This window comes from Nycticebus coucang, chromosome 18 (assembly GCF_027406575.1).
Source record: "Nycticebus coucang isolate mNycCou1 chromosome 18, mNycCou1.pri, whole genome shotgun sequence".
In the NCBI taxonomy this organism is placed as follows: Eukaryota; Metazoa; Chordata; class Mammalia; order Primates; family Lorisidae; genus Nycticebus; species Nycticebus coucang.
Window position 1 is genome coordinate 31,110,643 of NC_069797.1, and position 23,947 is coordinate 31,134,589.

At 44.6% G+C, this 23,947-nt stretch overlaps 1 protein-coding gene and 1 long non-coding RNA gene across 4 annotated transcripts in view; one reads left to right on the forward strand and one right to left on the reverse strand.

Moving 5' to 3' along the window:
- The window catches only part of EFCAB5 (EF-hand calcium binding domain 5), a 135,378-nt gene that overhangs the window by 45,905 nt on the left and 65,526 nt on the right, over positions 1–23,947 (reverse strand). Inside the window, 1 exon segment of the mRNA XM_053570868.1 lies at positions 6,329–6,484. Within this exon segment, the coding sequence (XP_053426843.1) occupies positions 6,329–6,484 (156 nt within the window).
- LOC128571206 (uncharacterized) lies at positions 6,871–16,286 on the forward strand. 3 transcript variants are annotated; one of them, XR_008375697.1, is made up of 3 exons: positions 6,871–7,873; positions 8,222–9,984; positions 10,686–16,286. It is a non-coding gene; the product is annotated as an uncharacterized LOC128571206 (long non-coding RNA). The 3 variants fall into 3 exon arrangements; XR_008375699.1 differs by having other exon boundaries at positions 12,280–16,286; XR_008375698.1 differs by having other exon boundaries at positions 12,289–16,286.

The window sequence follows — 23,947 nt, forward strand, 5'->3', positions numbered from 1 at the left end:
CTGCCAGCCTCTGTGTAAGTGGCTGGCGCCCTAACCACTGAGCTACGGGCACCAAGCCTAAATTTTGGGTTTTTATGGGGTTTATCTCCCATCCTCTGACACAATGTATCTTACCAAGGCATCTAATGCTAATTCTGGCTCATCAAGTACAATCACCATGACGGACATCATGGACCTGTGTGATGCTCTATGATACGTCAATGCAATCAACGTCTTTGCCTGCTAGATTATGATAGAGAAAAGGAGAGATGCTTTACCCTTTAGGCAAAGAACCTCTTTCTTTCAGTGGAATTAAACTTCTATTGGTCCTTGTAAACTGCCCTACAGAAAAGAGTATTTTCCAGTTCAATGGTTGTGAATGAAAGGTCCAGTAAAGATTTCACACCTGGAATAGCCACTGCAAATAGAGTCACAGAAATCTATAATCTTCAACATGTATCCATCTTCTACACAGACAAAACAGGAGAATTAGAAAAGAATGCTATAGGATTACTTCCCCTGAATCCTTTATATGTTTTCATATCTAATCTCTGTTTTTTGTTTTTTTTTTTGGTATTTGGCCGGGGCTGGGATTGAACCCGCCACCTCCGGCATATGGGACCGGCGCCCTACTCCTTGAGCCACAGGCGCCACCCTTTTGTGTTTTTTTTTTGAGACAGAGTCACCCTACGTCGCCCTTGGTAGAGTGCCATGGCACCACAGCTCGCAGCAACTTCCAACTCTTGGGCTTAAGTGATTCTCTTGCCTCAGCCTCCCAAGTAGCTGAGACTACAAGCGCCCACCACAACGCCTGGCTAGTTTTTTTTTGCAGTTGTCACTGTTTAGGTGTCCCTGGGTGGGTTCGAACCTGCCACCCTCGATGTATGTGGCTGGCACCGTAACCACTGTGCTATGGGTGCCAAGTCTCTGTTTTTGTTTTTGTTACCTGTTTGTTTGTTTTTTTGCTTCTGGCAGAGGGTGAAAGTTCAGGAGTTTCTATTTGGTCCTTCCTACTATAATAGTCCTCAGTTCCTAATTTGGAAAACAAATGTAAGGATTCTGTTATTGCTGAGTGTGTCTATTCTAATTAAACATTCAAGAACCAGAAATAATCATAGTTAAATCTACAGATTAATTGGGCCTGTGCCATAAGTAGCATGACCTTGATAAGTAGCATTTATCACCTGACATCCATAAATCCTTACTTTAAGTAATGATCCACTGGGGTGTTTTAGGATCCAAAGGATTAGTGTTAACTTGGAGTCAGTGTCTAGTAATCCCTGAAAATCTGAGACATTTCCCTTTTCTCAATGCATATTCACCCTAATGTGTACTTACAGGCTCTTTGAGGGAATTATTTTCTAAGAGATTCAACCCCCCATTTCACAGAGTTCTGGGTGTATAATTAAGTCTGGTAACTGCATGAGAAGCCAATATTCTCCATTGTGCTGTCTCAAGTCATATTTCTGGCTCCAGAGTTAGTGCTTTTCTGTATATATATATAAAATAATATAGTAGATAATAATATAGTATAATTATATATAATATAATAATATAGTAGGTAATAATATAGTAGATATCCTATCTATTTAATTCCTACAGAAACCATCTATGGTCACCAAGCAAATCCATGTGGGCCAAAAGATTCAGATGTCCACTTTAACCCTCACTACTCATTAGGATAATGCCAATTACATACACATGTTCAGGAACTAAAGAAATAACCACAGATAAATTGAACCTATTAAAATAAGGCCTTGGACCTTAGGGATTGAATTAAAATATCACATATCAATGCTATTTATGAACAATAACTTTGACTATGGACCTTGTCTCTGGCAATTAAATGCCATATGTCCTCTGTCACCCTGGATTCTAATAATTTCCCTTGAAAAGGGAATCTAAAAGCCTTTAGATTCAGTGGCAGTGTCTCCCAACATCATCCCCATGACAGCTACCACAGAACATTTTAGTAATGGTAGTGCTCTCCTCTTTTTTTTTTTTTGAGATAGAGTCTCACTCTATTGCCCTGGGTAGATTGCCATGGCATCATCATAGTTCACAACAACCTCAAACTCTTGGGCTTGAACAATCCTCTTGCTTCAGCATCCCAAATAACTAGGACTACAGGCATGCACCCCAATGCCTTGCTAGGTTTTCCATCTTTAGAAGAGATGGGGTCTACCTAGCTCTTGCTCAGGATAGTTTCAAACTCCTAAACTCAAGTGATACAATTGCTTTGGCCTCCCAGAGTGCTAGGATTACAAGCATGAGACACTGCACAGGCCCTCCTTAATTTTTTGAGTATTTCTCAAGGGAGTGTCATTTGAGCTGTTTTGGGCGATATGGTGGAGGGGCATATGTGCAGGCTACATATAAGAAATCAATTCAGCAATTAAAAAAAAAAAATCCGGCAGGGCAGTGCCTGTAGCTCAGTGGGGTAGGGCGCTGGCCACATACACTGGGGCTGGCAGGTTTGAACCCAGCCCGCGCCAGCTAAAACAATAATAACAACTGCAACCAAAAAATAGTTGTGATGGGTACCTGTAGTCTTAGTTACTATGGAGGCTGAGGTAAGAGAATCACTTAAGCCCAGGAGTTTGAGGTTGCTGTGAACTGTGACACCATAGCACTCTACTGAGGACAACATCATAGTGAGATGCTGTCTCAAAAAAAAAAAAAAGGCTGGCAATCTTGAAAGTCTTTAGATTTCTTCCTATACAGTATCCTGAGAAAGTGCTGTCATCTCAATCTCAGTGAACATTAGGCCATTTTTTAGTCAAGATTTCATATAATCTATGAGATAAATTAAAACATATGTACACTAAAAGATTTACACACAGGGCAGCGCCTCTGGCTCAGTGGGTAGAGTGCCAGCCCCATGTGCCGAGGGTGGTGGGTTTGCACGCCGTCCCGGCAAAACTGTAACAAAAAATAGCCAGGCATTGTGGTGGGCGCCTGTAGTCCCAGCTATTTGAGAGGCTGAGGCGAGAGAATCGCCTAAAGCCCAGGAGTTGGAGGTTGCTGTGAGCTGTGATATCACTGCACTCTACTGAGAGCGATAGAGTGAAACTCTAAAAAAAAGACTTACACGTGAATGTTCTTAGCAGCTTCATTCCTAATAGCTTCAAATTGGAAACAACTCAATGTCCATTGACTTGTCAATAGATTTAAAAAAAAATTGTGACCCCCCCCCCTTCTGTGGCTGCTATCCTTCTGCTTTAGTGCCATATTGGATTCGGGACTTATCTGTGAAGCTTGCAGTTTCTTAGTTACATCCAGGACATGAAGCGCAAGGGTTTGCTGTTCTTAAATTTCATCTCAATCTAACTAGAATTTCCAAGAGTGTCTATAATGTTGCCCTCAACCTCCAACCCTGACTGGAGCTTAAGGATGGAGGATCAGGCACCAACCCTGACTTAGGGACCCAGACAACCTCTAAGCTTTAGTCACACCCACTTCAACATCCTTCTCTTATCAGCTGGTCACAATTTCACAGTGATAGAAAAACTGCTTTGATGTCGTATTTTACATTCTTCTTTACTCTATGACTCGCCATTCTTCCTCAAGAGCCCAGCATTTTCAATTTAAAGTCTAAGCTTTCAGAATTCTTGTCTCAGCTACTGGTTAGAAATATCACTCAGAAATCCAATGAACTTTTTTTTTTTTTTTTGTAGAGACGGAGTCTCACTGTATCGCCCTCGGGTAGAGTGCCATGACGTCACACGGCTCACAGCAACCTCTAACTCTTGGGCTTACGCGATTCTCCTGCCTCAGCCTCCCGAGCAGCTGGGACTGCAGGCGCCCTCCACAACGCCCGGCTATTTTTTGGTTGCAGTTTGGCCAGGGCTTGGTTTGAACCGGCCACCCTTGGCATATGGGGCCGGCGCCCTACTTTATTGAGCCACAGGCACCGCCCCCAATGAACTTCTTTATTCTAGAGACTCTGTTTACCTTCCCTCTGAAGGTATTATTAAAATATGCTATTCTAGCATATGATTATTAAATTTAAAGACATGTGAAAAACAACAGATTCAAGATCACTTTGACCTTCATGCTGTTTCTTCAAAGCAGAAGATGAAATTCCCATGTGAAAGACACTCTGTTGGGCAGCACCTGTGGCTCAAGGAGTAGGGCGCTGGTCCCATATGCCGTAGGTGGCAGGTTCAAACCCAGCCCCGGCCAAAAACGACAAAAAAAAAAAAAAAGAAAGAAAGACACTCTGTTTATACTATAAGGAAAGGCAACACCCTTATCTTCAAGGATGAGAAAATGCATAAAGCTTGTTAGAATAACTCTTATCTTTTAAGTCTCCACACACAATTTAGCCACATTTCACAGTTTACTATTCTTTGTCTAATCCAATATAAAAGTAACTGATACTACTGCTTCTTTGAGTCTTCATTTCCTTTTGAGGGCTCCTGTGCCATGTAAAACTAATAAATACATTTGTATGCTTTTCTCCTGTTATTCTATCTTATGTCAGTTTAATTCTCAGACCCGGGATGGAGGTGGATTTTTTTCTTTTTTTTTTTTAGAGACAGAGTGTCACTTTATCGCCCTCAGTAGAGTGCTGTGTGGTCACAGCTCACAGCAACCTCCAGCTCTTGGGCTTAGGCGATTCTCTTGCCTCAGCCTTCTGCGTAGCTGTGACTACAGGCGCCCAGCGCAATACCTGGCTATTTTTTGTTGCAGTTTGGCCAGGGCCAGTTTTGAACCACCGCCCTCGGTATATGGGGCTGGTACCCTACCCACTGAGCCACAGGCACCTTCCAGATGGAGGTGGATTTTTTTCTGCCCTTACACTTCTAAGGTTAGCACGTAACTACTGTGTGAATGATGGCAAGAAAACTAAAGAGCACAAACAAACCTCTAAATCCCTCTAATTCCTCTAAATGCAGTAGAACCTCTATAGTTGACTACCTCCCTACATTGACCACCTCCTTTAGTTGACCTAATTTTCATAGACTGGACACGCATCACATGTACATATCAGTACAGTAGGCCTACTTCCTTATCTTGGCCACTTCCATTAAGTTGACCAGTTTGTTAGGGTCCCTTGTGTGATCAACTTACAGAGGTTCTACTGTATTATCCCACTATGTTTGATATGGCACATGAGTTGGTGTTAAATTGGTCAACAGATAACAGTGCCCTTCAGGCATTTACCAGGGAGTAAGATCTGGATGCCCATGTTACCCACTAGTCATTATAATCTCAGTTTAAAGAAACAATGTTCCAGAAGGATTGCCTGAAAGACACATAGATATTTTAGATTTTATAAAATCTATTCCTGACAGTAGCCAAATTAGCAGGAATTTGAGAACCTAGACTGCAATATTTTGGTTTCTTTAAGAATTGCCTTTGCGGAATTGCTGCCCAGTGTGGCATCATTTGCCTACAGTTAAGGTGGTTGTAGGAAACTACCCTAAAAAAGTCATTGTTTCACTTACTCCAAGTCCATCAGAAAGGATGTTCACTTCATCACATAGGGCCCCTTTAATGAGTACCTCCAGGAGAAACTGCCAACTATAATTTGAACCTCAAATTTCTATACTTAGCACTGTTTGTAATTATCTTACAAAGTTTGTGGAAATTATGTTTTGTCATGTTTCCCTTTTCACATTCACAGCTAGGAAGCTTAGATCCTAACTTGTAATCAACCCACAATATTTAGGTCATTATGGCAGCATTTTTGAGAGAGGGAAAAGGCAGGCCCTTGCCCAATAAAGCATAATTAAAAGCCTGAACAAGGTCTCTGATAACACAAGAGATGGAGAAACTGGCCAAAACTAGCTAGAACCCAAATGGCCACAAAAAAAAATCATCTCACTCTTGCTCAGGCTGGTCTCAAAATCCTGAGTTCAAGCAATCAACCTGCCTCAGCCTCCCAGAGTGCTAGGATTACAGGCCTGAGCCACTGAGCCTGGCAGCTTTTTGTCTTTTGGAATTGTCTGATGCTTATTATACCCTATTAGACCCGTCTTAAGATGTATTAGCATACTAAAAGAAACTCCTACCAGGGCCAGGACAGTTTACAAATGCCATGGCAACGCCTTGCAATGCCTCTGCCAACAGGTGCCAGTCTCTCCTGAGAAAGATACAACCACTAAGGATAGCATCTAGACAATTTCATAGCCATTTGAGGAAGTAACTTATTAATTTGAATCCGAGAATTTTAAAACTGAACTGTATTTTGTATGTTCTTTTTTACTCCCAGTAATCCATTTTCATTTTCCTTCAGTCCACACAGATTGAAAATTTAAAACATCACCATCCATAACAGCCTAAAAACTAGTCTTTCATCACAAATAGTTTGAGAAGTAACTGGTTAAGGGTCTGAACCTACCTTCCCATGGTCACAATGCAGGAAGAGTTCTGCAAACATCTGCCTCTGCATGTCCGATTTTACAAACTCCCGGAATTCATCTGCACAGTGGCAAAGGTGCTTAAGGAGTTTCTCAAACATTTCATTTTTAAAGTCTGCAATATGCGAAGTGATGTACTGCAGGAAAAAAAAAAAAGGAGGGTAAATTGATTGACTTAGAGCCTTGCTCTCAACTGCCTGGGATTTTCCCAAGGCTTCAGCCAATATGTGTGAAAAGTATTGACTGCAAAATGTTTCCATATCATTTGCTTATCACTCAGATGAAGCACTTTCATGTTAGTGCTGCTCTGTAGGCTGTGATGCAGAGAGGTAACCAATGGGACTAGATTATTTTTGGAAAAATTTTCGTCTCGATCACATTGAAGGAGCAAGAGCACCGCCTAACGTTAGGTTTCGGTTTCACTTTTCTGTATGCCAGCAATTTCTGGAAATCAGCAAGACAGCGCCCAATCAGGCCGCCCCACACCCTCCCCTTCGCCCAACGTTATAAACCCCCCCCCCCCGCCCGAGCTCCGGGGCTCTCAGCTCGGACCCGCTGTGCCGGGGTCCCTGAGGGTCCAAGCTCCACCTTGTAATAAAGGCTCTTTTGTCTTTGCATCGGACTCGGCTCCCTGGTGGTCTTCGGGGACAACGCAATCGGGCCACAACATTTGGGGGCCGTCCGGGATCCCCAAGACCCTGAGGACCTGATCCGAAGGGCCAGTAAGTGTTCATTGTGCTGCGGCCTCGTGTGTCGGAGTGTTTTGGAACAGGCCTAATCTGTACTTTGTGGGGTCGGCGTGTCCAGGCGGACTCGCTGGAGGCTAGCTGACCCAGTGCGGGAAGACGTTCAGGCTCCTTCTGGAAGGGATTTGATCCCTCCGGACTGGGTCGGGCGTGGTGAGGACGTCATTCCTTTTGTGTTTCTTTTGACCGGACGGTTAAGAGTCCGTGGTCCCGGTTTGCTTCCGCGGACTGTCTGCTTGGTGTGTCTTTTGTGTTTCGTTGGTGTTTTAGTGTGGTTAGCTGTTATGGGGCGACTTTGACCGACACCATGGGACAGAAACAAACAACCCCCCTCTCCCTCTTCTTTGATCATTTTTCAGAGGTTAAGGCTAGAGCCCAGGACTTAGGGCTCGTGGTGAAAAGAACTAAATTGATTACATTTTGCAGGAATGAGTGGCCTTCTTACAACGTGGGCTGGCCTCCAGAAGAACTTTCCACCTCCCTATTATTTTTCAGGTCAAAGACATCGTGTACCAACCCGGGACTGGTCACCCTGACCAGGTCCCGTATATCACCACCTGGCAGGACCTGGTGGAGGATCCCCCTTCTTGGCTGAAAGCAATTCTGCCTCCATCCCAGGCAGATAAACAGCCAAGCAGCTCAGTTCTCACGCTGAGTGAGAAGCCCCCTCTGGAGAAACCCTTTAAACCCTCTGCACGGCTTTATCCTGTTTTGCAGGACAGTGTAGATCAAAACCTGCTCTGCCCTCCTCCATATCATCCCCCCACCAGACCACCGCAGGTGAGGCGCACACCCCCTGGGGAAGCAGAGGTTGCAGTGCCTGTCTCTGCAGCTGGACCAGCCGGTGGGAGAGCTGGATTAGCTAGTGGGAGCCCTCCCTTCACCAGGCAGCAGGCTTAACAAGAGGCAGCCATGGATTCTACCGCCCTACCTTTGAGGGCTGTGGGTCCCCTGGATAAGGGTGGAAATCAATTCCTTTACCCTTGGCCATTTGCCACTAGGGATTTGTATAACTGGAAGATGTGAAATCCTAAGTTTTCTGAGAGACCCACCGTTTTAATTGATCTTTTAGATTCTATCCTTTTTACTCATCAGCTCACTTGGGATGATTGCCAACAACTTTTGCAGGTGCTGTTTACCACTGAGGAAAAGGAAAGGATCCTGTTGGAAGCCCAGAAATCCATTGAGGGCCCGGCCGGGGAGATCACTTCGAACCCAGTGTTGATTAATGCTGCCTTTCCCCTCACTCGCCCCGATTGGGATTTTAACTCGGATGCTGGTAAGGTGAGTCTCCAGGTCTACCGCCAGACTCTGATGAGGGGGTCTCAGGAAAGCGGCTCAGAAGTCGACCAATTTGGCTAAGGTAGGGAATGTTCAACAGGATAAGAATGAGTCCCCCGCTGCTTTTTTAGAAAAGGAGACATTCCGCATGGAGGCATTCCGCACCTATACGCCCATGGATCCTGAAGCGGAGGACAATAAAGCTGCAGTAATAATGGCTTTTGTTAACCAATCAGCCCCTGACATAAAGAGAAAGCTCCAAAGAGTAGGCAGATTGGCTGAAAAGTCTCTGCAGGATCTACTTGCTGTGGCAGAGAAAGTGTATAATAATAGAGAGACCCTTGAGGAGAAGCAAACCCAGGCACAAGCCAAACTAACACAGGACCTGGCCAAGATTCTACTTGCCATCACAGCCAACTCCCCTGGGGAGCGGAGACAGCAACTAAAATACCTGGCCAACGGTGGAGCTAAGGAGCAGCCCTGGGGAGGCCGTCAAAGGTTGCAGAGGGACCAATGTGCCTACTGTAAAGAAATTGGACACTGGGCTCGAGAGTGCCCTGAGAGAAAGGCAGGCAAGTCTACTCCCCCTGGTAAGACTCATATTTTAGAAAGGGGGGAGCTGAGTGATTAAAGAGGTCAAGGTTTGGCACCCCTCCCTGAACCCAGGGTAACCCTCAAAGTGGAGGGAACTCCAATAGACTTCTTGGTTGACATGGGCGCCCAACACTCAGTTCTTGTTGCAGATCATGATACATTATCCACCAAAAAATCTTGGGTGCAGGGGGCAACTGGAATGAAACAGTACTCATGGACTACCCGAAGAACTGTAGATTTAGGTACAGGCCTGGTATCCCACGCATTTATGGTCATCCCAGACGGTCCATACCCATTACTGGGCAGGGATCTTCTAAATAAAATTGGAGCCTAGATTTCCTTCAAACAGGAAGGACCCCAGGTCACAGATAACCGAGGGCGCCCTATACAAGTTCTAACTATTTGACTAGAAGATGAATACAGACTCCACCAACAACCCCACCAGGCCCAACCTGACATCTCCACTTGGCTCCACTCCCACCCATTGGCATGGGCAGAAACGGGAGGAGTAGGATTGGCTGCTCACCGGCCCCCGATTATAGTAGAACTCAAACCCGGAGCAGTTCCCATTTGGGTAAAACAATACCCCATTACTGCGGAGGCAAAGAAAGGGATACTCCCACACATAAGACGCCTCCTCGAGGCAGGAATTTTAATCCCTTGCCAGTCAACATGGAATACCCCCTTGCTACCTGTCAAGAAACCCCTCACCAATGATTACCGTCCAGTGCAAGACTTATGGGAGGTCAACAAACAGGTAATGGATATACACACTACTGTGCCCAATTCGTATATGCTCTTGAGTGCTCTGGCTCCAACTCAGACATGGTACACAGTGTTGAACTTAAAAGATGCTTTTTTCAGCCTGTCTGTAGCCCCACAGAGCCAAGCCATGTTTGCCTTCGAGTGGAGTAACCCGGAGAGTGGCATCAGTGGACAATTGACCTGGACCCACCTACGGCAAGGCTTCAAAAACTCTCCCACTATCTTTGATGAGGCCCTACATGAGGACTTGGGTGAGTTCCGCAGGTCACACCCCGGCCTAACCCTCCTCCAGTATGTAGATGACATTTTGCTGGCGGCCTCAATGAACAAGATTGCTGGCAAGGGACAGTAGATCTGCTCAGTACACTAGGAAATTTGGGATACCGAGCATCAGCGAAGAAAGCCCAAATCTGTCAACAGACTGTAAGTTATCTAGGGTATGTACTCAAGGATGGCCAGAGATGGCTGAGTGAAGCCAGAAAACAGACTATACTGGGAATCCCTACCCCCATCAGCCCCAGGGAAGTCCTGCACTTCCTAAGATCGGCAGGATTCTGTCGATTATGGGTGCTGGGGTTCACTGAGATAGCCAAGCCCCTTTATGAAGCCACAAAAAAGAGGAAACCTTTCCAGTGGTCACCGGACAGGGAGCGGGCATTCAGAGAACTCAAGACTGCCCTACTATCTTCTCCCCCATTGGGCCTCCTGGATATAACAAAACCGTTCCATCTGTATGTGGATGAGCATAAAGGGGTGGCTAAAGGGGTATTAACCCAAACCCTAGGACCCTGGACTTGTCCGGTAGCCTTCCTGTCCAAGAGATTGGACCCAGTGACATCCGGGTGGCCCCCTTGCTTACGCAGTATAGCGGCTACCGCCCTTTTGGTAAAAGATGCTGATAAGCTCACCCTAGGACAAGAACTGTTAATAACTACACCCCATGCCATTGAAGGAGTTTTAAAGCAACCTCCAGACCGATGGATGAGCAATGCCCGTCAGAGTCTGCTGCTGAACCCACTATCAGAGTCTGCTGCTGAACCCACCCCGAATCCGGTTCCTACCTAGCTCTACCCTGAACCCTACCACTCTCTTGCCCAACCTGGAAGCAGAAACGCCGATCCATGATTGCCAGGATATCTTGGCCCAGGTTCACAGCCTCCGCCAGGACCTGACCAACCAGCCACTACCTGATGCCGAGGAAACCTGGTTCACGGATGGCAGTAGCTTCATGAAAGATGGACACAGGTATGCAGGAGCGGCAGTGGTCTCCGAAACAGAAACTTTATGGGCAGAACCGCTCCCGAGCAGCACCTCTGCCCAACGGGCGGCGCTCATCGCCCTCACCAAAGCTCTAGTCCTAGGAAAAGAAAAGAAGATCAATGTCTACACTGATAGCTGCTACGCGTTTGCCATGGCCCATGTCCATGGAGCCGTCTACCAGGAGAGGGGGCTATTGACAGCAGAAGGAAAAACAGTCAAAAATAAACAAGAAATACTGGATCTCCTGGCCGCTATCTGGCTGCCAAGAAAATTAGCCATCATTTATTGCCCAGGGCACCAGAAGCCAGTTACCGCAGTGGCCAGAGGTAATCACCGGGTGAACGAGGCCGCCAGGGGGGCAGCCCTCAGTGCAGCCCAGGCCCTTACCATCAGCCTACCAGATCCTGGGCAGCCAATCCTGCCCGAAAAACCTGAGTACACCCCAGACGACCTGGCCTGGCTCCGTTCTAATCCCCAAGCGCATAGTCCTCTGCAACATAACGGCTGGTGACGTACCGCCAACGGAAAGACCATCCTCCTGGCACAATAAGGGGTGGAAGTGCTGCGGCGCATGCATCAGGCCACCCATATGGGCAACAGGAGACTAAAAGACTTAGTCCGCCATGCAAAGATCAAAATTGAACGACTGGACACTAAAGTTGATCAGGTAATCAATGCCTGCAAGGCTTGTCAGCTCACCAACACCAGGGCTGGGCCAACTGCCCAGGGAAATCGTGAACAGGGAAATGAACCAGGTGCATATTGGGAAGTAGATTTTACAGAAGTTAAACCAGGACGATATGGGTATAAATACCTTTTAGTTTTTATAGATACTTTTTCCGGGTGTGTTGAGGCCTTCCCTACGAAACATGAGACTGCCCAGATGGTGCTGAAAAAACTACTGGAAGACATCCTCCCCAGATATGGACTGCCAGCTCTGATTGGCTCAGACAATGGCCCTGCCTTTGTATCTCGGGTAACAAGGGGTAGCCACAGCCCTGGGAGCAACCTGGAAATTACATTGCGCTTACAGGCCTCAGAGCTCAGGTCACGTAGAAAGAATGAACAGAACCTTAAAGGAGACCTTGACCAAATTAACTCTTGAGTCTGGCGGGGACTGGGTGGCTCTCTTCCCGTTTGCTTTGTATCGGGTTAGAAATTCTCTTTATAAGCTCAGACTCACTCCTTATGAAATACTCTATGGAAGACTGCCTCCCATTATCCCCAACATCTGCATAGAAATGTTAACTGAAGCAGATGATGAAAATTTCCTTCTTTCCCTTCAGTGTTATCAGCAGGCACAAAAGGAGAGTTGGAACTGCCTGCAGGCTACTTATGAAGCAGGCCCCACATCTGACCCCCACAAGTTCCAGCCTGGCAATTGGGTATATGTGAAGAGACACCTCCGGGAGACGCTTGAGCCCTGGTGGAAAGGACCCTACGTTGTAGTCCTGACGTTGCTGACCGCCCTCAAAGTGGACGGTGTTGCCTCCTGGGTGCATCATACCCATGCCAAGCTTGCAGACCCCTTCACCATCCAGAAAGATTTCATCCTGTAATGGAAACTTCAGCGGGACCAGGACAATCCATTGAAACTCAAGCTCCGCCATGTGCCACCTGCTGTTTAGCGCTCCTACTAATTGTATGTACTCCTATCTGGGGCTGAGTTCAGAATCCACACCAAGCTTACAATGTTACTTGGCAAATATGGGGAGGGCTTCCAGGAGGGCAGAAAGTACTAAACCAAACCTGGGGGTTACACCCCAAGAACACTTGGTATCCGGAATTATATATAGAATTAGACTTGCTGATAGACCTCACTGCAAACAGTTGGACACCGAGACACAGTTCTTATTATGTATGCCCTGGCTATAGAATTGGTAAGTGCGGAGGAGTAGACCATGTCTTCTGCCAATCTTGGAATTGTGTCTCCGCTGGTAACATCTGGTGGATTCCCCCAAACAAAGGTGACCTCATCACCATGAAGCATGGGACGGCCCCACGTGGCTGCCAGCACACAGGGATAAGAGGACATAATTGGCTATGCAAACCTGTGTCAATCCAATTCACCTTGCAGGGGAAGAACAGTCTAGTCACACGGGAATGGGGTAAGACATGGGGAATCCGGTTGTTCGACCTGGTGCGTTTCCCTTATGCCACAGACAAAGGTGGGTTTTTCCAAATACGAGTTGTCCATGAGCCAGTTCAAAACCCAAAGGCCATAGGACCCAATCTGATTCTCCAGCCATCATTGAATTCCCTCCCCGGCATAGAAACCTCGGGGGTTTCTAATGAGGCCCAACGCGGCAGCGCCTAATTCGGCTGAGAATTATCCCGGGTACTCAGATCCTATCTGGGATCTGCTGACCAGCACTTACCAAGTGCTCAACAAGTCCTGACCGGATTTAACTGATGCATGTTGGCTCTGTTTTGATGCTAAACAGCCTTATTTCGAAGGGATTGCCATCAAGGGTCATTATACTCCTGGAGAAGCCAACGCATGCCGCTGGCAGAAGCAACGCCCAGGTTTCACCTTGCAGGCTGTGACAGGTCAGGGAACTTGTATGGGAAGAATCCCCACCTCTCACCAACATCTGTGTCAGGAGACTGTTTTGTGGAACGGGACTACAATGCCCACAGATGCCTGGTGGGCTTGCTCCACAGGTTTGGTTCCAGGCATACACTCAGGAGTTATAAACGCAACCAAAGATTATTGTGTTCTTGTGCAACTAATACCGAAATTAATTTACCATAATCAAGAGGCGGTGCTCTGTAGATATGAGGAAACAACCCCCTGACAGAAACGGGAGCCTGTTACCGCCATCACAGTCTTGGTTTTGCCAAGCCCAGGATTAGCTGGAGCAAGTACCGGGGTATCTGCTTTAATCCTCCAGGATAAAAATTATGGAGCCTCAGAATGGCCATTGACCTTGATATAGAAAGAATAGAAAAAGTCCATAACATTACTCCAAGATTCTCTGACTTCCCTCTCGGAGGTCGTACTACAAAACCGAAGAGGATTAGATTTATTATTTTTACAGCAAGGGGGACTAGTGCAGCTCTAGGTGAAGAGTGCTGCTTCTATGCAGACCACTCTGGTGTGGTCAAAGAATCTATGGCTCTGGTGCGGGAAAGTTTGCATAAACGTAAACTAGAGAGAGAAAGCAAGCAGAGTTGGTATGAATCCTTCTTCAACTGGTCTCCCTGGTTAACCACCCTGATCTCAGCCCTAGCCAGACCTCTGGTCATACCGTTATTACTATTGACCATAGGGCCATGTATTATTAACAGAATAATTACCTTTGTCAGAGAACGAATAGGAGCAGTCCAGCTACTAGTCCTACAAAGCCAGTACTGGCCCCTGGTTTCTGATGAATTAGCGCTAGCTCCGGTCCCATGATTGGGCCCCAACAGTAATTTTAGATTTAGTAAATTTAGCTGTCATTTTAGATTTAAGTTTCACTTTCCTGTAAGCCTGCAATTTCCCCGAAATCAGCAGGACAGCACTGGCCCAATCAGGCCACCACACACCCTCCCCTTCGCCCAACTTTCGTTATAAAAATCCCCCTGCCCAAGCTCCCGGGCTCTCAGCTCGGACCCACTGCGCCAGGCCCCTGAGGGTCCAAGCTCGAGCTTGTAATAAAGGCTCTTTTGTCTTTGCATCGGACTTGGCTCCCTGGTGGTCTTCGGGGACAATGTGATGCGATTGGGGCACAACATCAGCATTATACTATGTGGAGGGCAGACTTTCGTCACAGAATGAAATAGCAGCACTGCTGATAAAATGGTGCCTGTAAATTGAAAGTTTCAAACATCAAATACAGTTTTTCTACTAGCATATGGATTATAAGAGCGTGTGTGTTCCAAGACGGGTTTACATTTAATTATTGCAGTGTAAGGGATAGAGATCCTGGGTGGCTTTTTGTCTTTTGTTTGTTTGTTTCTTTTGTTTTTAGCCAGGGCTGGGTTTGAAAGCACCACCTCTGGCATATGGGGCTGGTGCTCTACTCCGTTGAGCCACAGGCACCACCCTTGTTTGTTTGTTTGTTTATAGTCTCACTCTGAACCCTCGGTAGAGTGCTGTGGTCTCATCCTTCACAGCAACCTCAAACTCCTGGGCTCAAACAATCCTCTTGCCTCAGCCTCCCAAGTAGCTGGGACTATAGACAACTACCACAATGCCTGGATAGTTTTTTCTATTTTTAGTAGAGACGGTCCCACTCTTGCTCAGGCTGGTCTCAACATTCTGACTTCAAACAATCCACCTGCCTCAGCCTCCTAGAGTGCTAGGATTACAGGCATGAGCCACTATGCCTCACAGCTTTTTTCTTTTGGTATTGGTAATAAGGCATATTTTATCAGTGTGTTGTTTTTTGTTGTTGTTTTTGGAAAGTGTAGGGACTGAAAACATGTATAATCTTAGGCCATTTATCTTGATCCCTGTTGAACAGATTCTCAGAAGTGAGAATGCTAGCTTAGAAGGCAATTGTTTCTGTGCTTTTTGTGGGCTTGACACGCTGCTTATAAGTTTTTGCACTCCCGCCAATAATGTATAAGTGGCTATTTCCCCTCAGTCTCACCATAAATGTGTATTGACATCTGGATTCTTGATAGGCCTAGAACAAATTACATTCTTCTTTTAATTAATTTATTTTTTTTTTTAATGAGAAAGGGTCTCACTATACTGTCAGGCTGGTCTTGAACACCTGGACTCAAATGATCCTCTTGCCTCAGCCTCCCAAGTAGCTGGAACTATAGGTGCCGGCTACAAATCACTTTCTTGATCTATACCTCATTATAAGAGATAGAAAGTATCCAGTGACTGGGCGGCACCTGTGGCTCAGTGGGTAGGGCGCTGGCCCTGTATACCGAGGGTGGGCAGGTTCAAACCCAGCCCTGGCCAAACTGCAACAAAAAAATAGCCAAGCATTGTGGCGGGCGCCTGTAGTCCCAGCTACTTGGGAGATGGCACTGTACCAAGGGCGATAAAGTGAGACTCTGTCTCTAAAATAAAAAAAAAGAGAAGTATCCAGTGACAGAGAAATAATTGAACACTGCACAAGTTTTTGAGTGGACTTCTCTTGATGTGTTAGCCCAGCTCACAGTCAGTAATTTCCTTCCCTCCTCACAGCGCAGAGGTAGACAAATTTATATTGCATTATCCCACTTCCCTCGCCATAAACGACTGGATCAGGGGAGAACACTTAACCTAACTAAGTAAGGTCATCAGATTCTCTCTATAGGAACTGGAGATTAGAACTGAGGCATGGCCAGTGATCTTTGAGTGGATCTGGACTTGTGATTTCTGTTGTTTAAACCTCCCTGTCTGTGATACTTCAATATGGCAACCCCAGAAAACTAATATAGGCAATAAGGAACCAATAAAGCAGTTCCTTGACGTATACGTTTCTTGAAGTTGAAGGCCACATGGGAAGAGTCACACCAAATTGGAGGATAGTTCACTTAACCCCTCTCATTCCTCTGCCTTAGAATTCTCTCATTTTTCCCCAAGGTTTTCTCATGTACTCTCATGACATTGTTGCCTCTGCCTCCCCAAAGCTGTTGCTCTTCTTTTTTTCTCTTTCCCTGCCACAGCTCAAGTACATGAAAAATAAAATGAGTGTGGCTCAATGCCTGTAGCAGAGTGGTTACGGCACCAGCCACATACACTGAGGCTGGCGGGTTTGAGCCCAGCTGGGGCCGGCTGAGCAGCAGTGACAACTGCAACAGAAACATAGCCGGGCGTTGTGGCAGGCGCCTGTAGTCCCAGCTACTTGGGAGGCGGACGCAGGAGACTCGCTTGAGCCCAGGAGTTGGAGGTTGCTGTGAGCTGTGATGCCACAGCACTCTACTGAGGATGACATATTTAGACTTTGTCTCAAAAAAATAAATAAAATGAGTGAAATAAAACAAAAAATATTTAAGATATTGATAGGTAGGTAGGAAGGTAGATAGGTAGATAGAGACAGAATATAAAACTATTTAGACAAATATCCTTGTAGGAAAATGCAGATCCTGGATTTAGTAGAATATATTAAGTGAGAAGACATAATCTTTGGATATAGTTGATGAAACCCTTCTCTTTAAAATTTAATCTTGGAGCCCCGTTAGTTTGAAGGCCTCACAGATTGTATAAAACAATCCCATAAGGAAATGACCATCTCAGCATGGACCACCACTGAGCAGGAACACAGTGAATGCCAAAAAAGGGAATCCTGGGAGAGGCAGGCATTTATTTACTCCTAGGCAAGGGATATAACAGTTCTTCAGTGTGGCAGAATCAAAAGTTAATATCTGGGGTCAGGCATGGTGGCTCATGTTTATAATTCTAGCACTTTGGAAGGCCACTGTGAATGAATTGCTTGAGTGTTTGAGACCTGGGGCATTGTAGTGAGACCTGTCTCTACCAAAAAGAGAAAAATAAACCAGGTGCAGTGGCAGCTGCTTGTAGCTGGGAGGCTCAGTCAGGAGGATCACTTGAGCCCAGGAGTTGGAGCTTGCCATGAGCTGTCATCATGCTACTGTATTCCAGCCTCGGTGACAGAACAAGACCTTGCCTCCAAAAACCCTCTTTTTCTAAAAAAGTAAATATCTGAACCTCACTATATAATATTTGCAGTTTTTGCATATAATTATTATTACACCGATTATATGATTCAGGAGTTAGCCTCAGACTGCTTGCAGCCCGGGCCTACTGAAAAATGCTTCTGAGAAATTGACTTTCACTTTCTACGGTCTTCCCATAAACAGGAATGTTGGGTTCTTTTCACTTGCTGCAGGTAAGCAGGTAGATGTGTAGCTAGAGTCTCTACAACAATCAGATGGACAATAAAGTCAGGAAAGGATGTAAGTAAACAAAGTAAATTCCTCTTTTAGAGTAACCAACTGCCTCACTCTGCCTGGTTTCAACACTGAAAGTCCCATGTTCTAGAAAACTCCTGAGTCCCAGATAAGCCAGGATGGTTTGACGCCCTGTACCTGTCAACAGTATAATCCCTATAGGGATCTCTGGTGAACCTCTGTTTAGAGTGTGCTGTGTTGTTTCCTGCTTTATATAACAAACTATCTCTGTAAGTATTGGCATCCTTCGCTGAAAAAGAAACTATAAACTTTAGCTGTGTCTGAAGTATCTTTACATCACCATTTTTTTTTGATAACCACATATAGTAAATTATATATAGAATTCATATTCCATGGAATACAGCCCAAGAAGTTCAGGATATTCCACTCCCAAACATGCAACTTTTCTATAAGAATTATTTTGAGCTAAAAACACTTTTTTTAGAGTCTCACTCTATTGCCCTGGGTAGAGTACCCCAGTGTCATAGCTCACAGCAACCTCAAATTCTTGGGCTCGAGTGATCTTCTTGTCTCAGCCTCCCAAGTAGCTGGGCCAATAGGCACCTGCCACAATGCCCACCTAGTTTTTCTATTTTTAGTAGAGATAGGGTCTTACTCTTGCTCAGGCTGAGCTCAGGTGATCTACCCATTTCTGCCTCCCGGAGTACTAGGCCTACAAGTGTAAACCACTATGCTTGCCCTCTAAAAATGTTTAAAAAACAGTAGGCTGGGCATGGAGGCTCATGCCTATAATCCTAGCACTCTGGGAGGCCGAGATGGGTGGATAGCTTGAGCTCACGGGTTAGAGACTAGCTTGAGTAAAAGTACAAAACTATAAATAGAAAAACTGAGTCAAGAGGATCACTTGAACCTAAGAGTTGTAGGTTGCTGTGAGCTATGACACCACAGCACTCTACCCAGGGTGACAGCTTGAGACTCTGTCTTAAAAAAAAAACAAAAAAAAAAAAACCAGCAGCTACAAGATCATTCTGATCTTGCATTTCTTGTTCCATTTGTTCCTTTTTCTTGCTTTCTTTCTTTTTTTTTTTTTTTTTTGAGACAGGGTCTTGCTTTGCTGCCTGGGCTAGACTGCAATGATGTCCTCATAGCTCATCAGCACCAATGGCTTAGAGATAAGCAAGTTCCTTCCCCTTGTAGTACATGGTGATGCTCTGTTCTTCAGTTAGCAGGCTGAAGCCTGCTTCAGCCTCCCAAGTAGCTGGGACTACTGGTGTGCACCACCATGCCTGGCTAATTATTGTTATTATTATTATTATTATTTTGTAGAGAGAGGGGTCTCACTCTTGCTCAGGCTATTCTTGAACTCCTGACCTCAAGCTGTTCTCCCACCTCAGCCTCCCAAAGTGCTAGGATTACAGATGTGAGCCACCATGCCCAGCCCTTTCTTCTGTTCCTTAAAAACGGAAGATGAAATTCGTTTGAGAAAGATGACTTCCCTTTACTAGAAGGAAAGTAATGTTCTTATCATCAAGGATAGGACATTGAGACCAAAGGAATTCGGTACAGACCTTGTTTAAATAATTTTTATCCTCTAACTTTCCCATGTAATTTAGTTGTTTTTTTACAACTTACTATTCTTTGCCCAATTCAGTATATAAGAGGTCAACTCTGTGTGCCTAGGTCTTCATTTCCTTATGAAGTCTCCTGTGTTTTGTAAAAATTCTGTTTGTCCTTCTCAGGTCAAGTTAATTCTCAGGTCCAGCAAGGGAAAAAAACTAGAAGGGTAGAGGTAGTATTTTGTCTCCCCTAGGCATTCATCCATTCTCAATATAATCACGAGATAAATAACATATAAATGTGTTACTGATAACTGGGAATGGTGAAGATAAGTGACAATAGGAGTCAAGATCCTCATGCCTAGAGTGAGCAAAGCTGATAAGCAGGCCAGGCAGTGAATAGCCCTTTATTTAATAGTCTTTGTCTGAGAAAGCAACACTTTGTGTTATTTTGGAGGTGAGAGTTTAGGAGACTGACTGTGAAACCACATCAGGACAAGGATGTAACCCAGCACAGAGCCAACTGATAAAATCAGAAAAAGAAGTGTGTCCATCTCCAGAGCCCTAAAAGGGAAGAAGGAGGATTTGCACTAATAATAGGTCATTTTCCCTCTTGGAGTCTTGGAGGCTCTCCTCTGCCCTAGGGCATCATATTCCTCACTCCATGAACCTTTTGTCATGACAGGGGTTTTATATGTAGTTAGCATCAATGGCTTAGAGATAAGCAAGTTCCTTTCCCTTGTAGTACATGGTGATGCTCTGTTCTTCCGTTAGCATTTTTCAGCACAGAAATAGAAACTCTTACTAAGAACTCAATGGCACACAGAACATAGACAATAAGGACCCTGGCCACTATATAAACTTCTTCTATTTGGAAAATGGATTCCAAGTTCCAAACAACTAACTTACAGAAACTTTCGTTGAGGGGAGGGGCACGTAGCCATTCATGGGACTGTCAAATCATGGGCACTTTAACAATTCAGTATAAGATTTGTCTTAAAATGCACCAAGAAAAATTTAGACATACTTATCTCTCTTTTAGACTCCCCTTAAAGCAGATTGCTAGGAGAGAGTCTTTATCAAAACACGGGGAATTTACAGAGCTCAAAAATTCCAGGAAATAAAAAAGAACCCTCCTGGGCGGCGCCTGTGGCTCAGTAAGGCGCCGGCCCCATATACTGGAGGTGGCAGGTTCAAACCTGGCCCCCGGCCAAACTGCAACAACAACAAAAAAAATAGCTGGGCGTTGTGGCGGGCGCCAGTGGTTCCAGCTACTCGGGAGGCTGAGGCAAAAGAATCGCCTAAGCCCAAGAGTTGGAGGTTGCTATTAGCTGTGATGCAATGGCACTTTAATGAGAACAACAAAGTGAGACTCTGTCTCTAAAAAGGAAAAAAAAAAAGAACCCTCCTACTTAAAAAGTTAACTGAATTTTTGATAATCATATTAATGATATTTTAAATACATACTTGAAAACATACATAACTAAAAAGTTAACTGGAATTTTTGATAATCACATTAATGATATTTGGATAAAACATACATACTTGAAATTGTTTTCTTTTGTTGATAAAGAAATTAACCAACCAGAGAATAAAATGAAAGGATAAAGCCTCCGTAAGATTGAAATTTGGGTGTTTCAAGAAGGACCCACCAGCCAGGCATGGGGGCTCCTGCCTGTAATCCTGGCACTCTGGTAGGCTGAGGAGGGTGGATTGCCTGAGCTCACAGGTTCAAAACAAGCCTGAGCAAGAGCGAGACCCTCATCTCTAAAAATAGTCAGGCATTGTGGTGGGTGCCTGTAGTCCCAGCTACTTGGGAGGCTGAGGCAAGAGAATCACTTAAGCCCAGGGGTTTTAGGTTGCTGTGAGCTATGATGTCATCGCACTCTACAGAGGGTGACAAACTGAGACTGTCTCAAAAAAAAAAGATCCACCAATCACTACCTGCTTACTCCTGGACTGAACATAAGACAATGTAGTTACTTATTCTAATGGGTGCCCACTGAAATCTAAGGGTTAAGACTTCTACATGGTATTTCTTTTCAAACTTGTAGAGGGAACGCAATATCTATTTCCACAACTCAGCACCAGTGTTAAAAGTAATACAAATAGGGCTGGGTGTGGGGGTTCATGCCTTTCATGCCAGCAATTTGAGGGCAGAGGTAGGAGAATCACTTGAGGTCAGAAGTTCAAGACCAGCCCAAAGGACATAATGGGACCCTCTCTCTACAAAAAAAAAAAAAAAAAAAAGTAAAAAATTAGCCAGGCATGGTGGAAACCTGTAGTTTCAGCTACTCAGCAGGCTGGATCACTTGAATCCTGGTGTTCAAGGCTAAAGTGAGCTATAATTGCACCACTGTACTCCAGCCTTGACAACAGAGCAAGACTGTCTTTAAAATAAAAGTAATAGAAATGGTAAGTTTTGTCTCTTGGAATGTGTCGTCTTTGGGGAATCAAAATATTCTGAGAATTTAACACAAATTTGATCTGCTCCTAAAACAAATTTCTGAATACTTGACTTATAAAACAAAACAAAACAGAAAATTCCAAACAAACCCGTACACACTACATTTTAAACTGTTTTTGACATTGTTTAAACGAAAGCATTGTTCTTTTTTTTTTTGTAGAGACAGAGTCTCACTGTACCACCCTCAGGTAGAGTGCCGTGGCGTCACACGGCTCACAGCAACCTCTAACTCCTGGGCTTACGCGATTCTCTTGCCTCAGCCTCCCGAGCAGCTGGGACTACAGGCGCCTGGCTATTTTTTTTTTGCAGCTTGGTCGGGGCTGGGTTTGAACCCGCCACCCTCGGCATATGGGGCTGCCGCCCTACTCACTGAGCCACAGGCGCCGCCCGAAAGCATTGTTCTTAAGGTTCCTATTGAAGTAAGGAAACAAGTTATGGCAGGTGAAAGAAATCTAAAACTCATGCCCACCAGATGAGTTTCCTACATGAAACCTACTGTATTGAAATTTCGTTTTCTTTTGCTATGCATTCCTCAGCAGCAGTGAATGTAATAGTTTATAATGTTTGTACCTGTCCATTGCTTTGTGATTTTGTGTGTGTTGCTTATATTTTGATTCTCCCCTTTCCAGATCCTACCGTAGTCCCATCCAGTGTGTGTGCATGCGCAACACTCCCCCCAGCAGAGGGACACAAATTCCTGTATATGCCTTCAGACATTCCCATACAAGAATGCATTACTGTAATGAGTAAATATTCAATATATACTTAATAACTAAGAGACTAGAAGGAACATCCTGAAATGGTTACTTTGGGTCTTCATTTACTACAGATGAAAAGTGAGAGATGGATCATAGTCAATACAGACATCATAACCTAAGGAGACAGAGCCGTCCTCAAATGAGGTCTGACAATTAAGCTGCCAAACTCAGAAAAAATGCTTTGAAGGGTGAATTAGGCGCTGGCGTCAGTGCATAGCTTCCTAAGGGGAATACTTTGAAGGTGACTGTAGTGATATTTAGCAACAAGGTATTTCGCAATTTTCCTAGTATGAGTTGGTGAATTTAACTGTCTCTCCCAGTACTCCATGGTGAAAACTAATTACATTGCTTATGACAAATGATGAGAGAGGCAATTGTATGGCATAGTATCTCCACTAGGTGGCACTTATGTGTAATATCTTGATGTTAAGCCCAACATTTATAATAGTTTTCTTCCAGTTTCATTACTTGAGTGCTGATAATATAGCCTTAAAGCAAATCTGTTTAAAAGCAAGTGCTCCAAATACTACTTCAATGTCAAATAAGATGGTCCAATGATTTGCTGATCATATAAGTAATAATTTTCAATAAATAATTGCTATATAAGTAATACCTTCTTGGTTCTATTTGGGTACTAGCTCTTCTTTATCATGAAAGTGCTTGATTGTATGCTGTTTGAATATCAAAAAAAGAAAGCCGGGGCCTGTGACTCAGTGGGTAGGGCTCTGGCCCCACATACTGAGGGTGGTGGGTTCAATCCCGGCCCCAGCCAAACTGCAACAAAAAAATAGCTGGGTGTTGTGGCGGGCATCTGTGGTCCCAGCTACTTGGGACGCTGAGGCAAGAGAATTGCCTAAGCCCAGGAGTTGGAGGTTGCTGTGAGTTGTGTGACGCCACCGAGGCGATAGAGTGAGACTCAGGCTCTACAAAAAAATAAATAAATAAATAAAATAAAAATAAATAAAAATGAAAATGAAAATAAAATAAAGTGGGAAATACCAGGAAAACATATTAATATCCAAACCATCCACCAAAACAAAATTATGGATATAAAAAAAGTACACAATTAAAGGAAAAATGGTATAAGAGTGATGTATTCCTAATAAGACTAGTATAAACTCATTAACATTCTATACAACACGTTTGTAGATGGGATTCCAACATAACTTTCCTCTCTCATTTCTCATCCTTTCCCAGTCACATGCCTCACATACTAGTCAAAGACAATTATTCCCTACCATGTAGTAGTGTAGATAAGTCATACTCTTTCAGTATTTTATTTCACATGTTATTCCCCTTCCTTCCTAGAAAATCCTTCTTCCTTTTCTACATCTGCCCAGCTTCTTAAGACTCAGACTCAACTACACACACT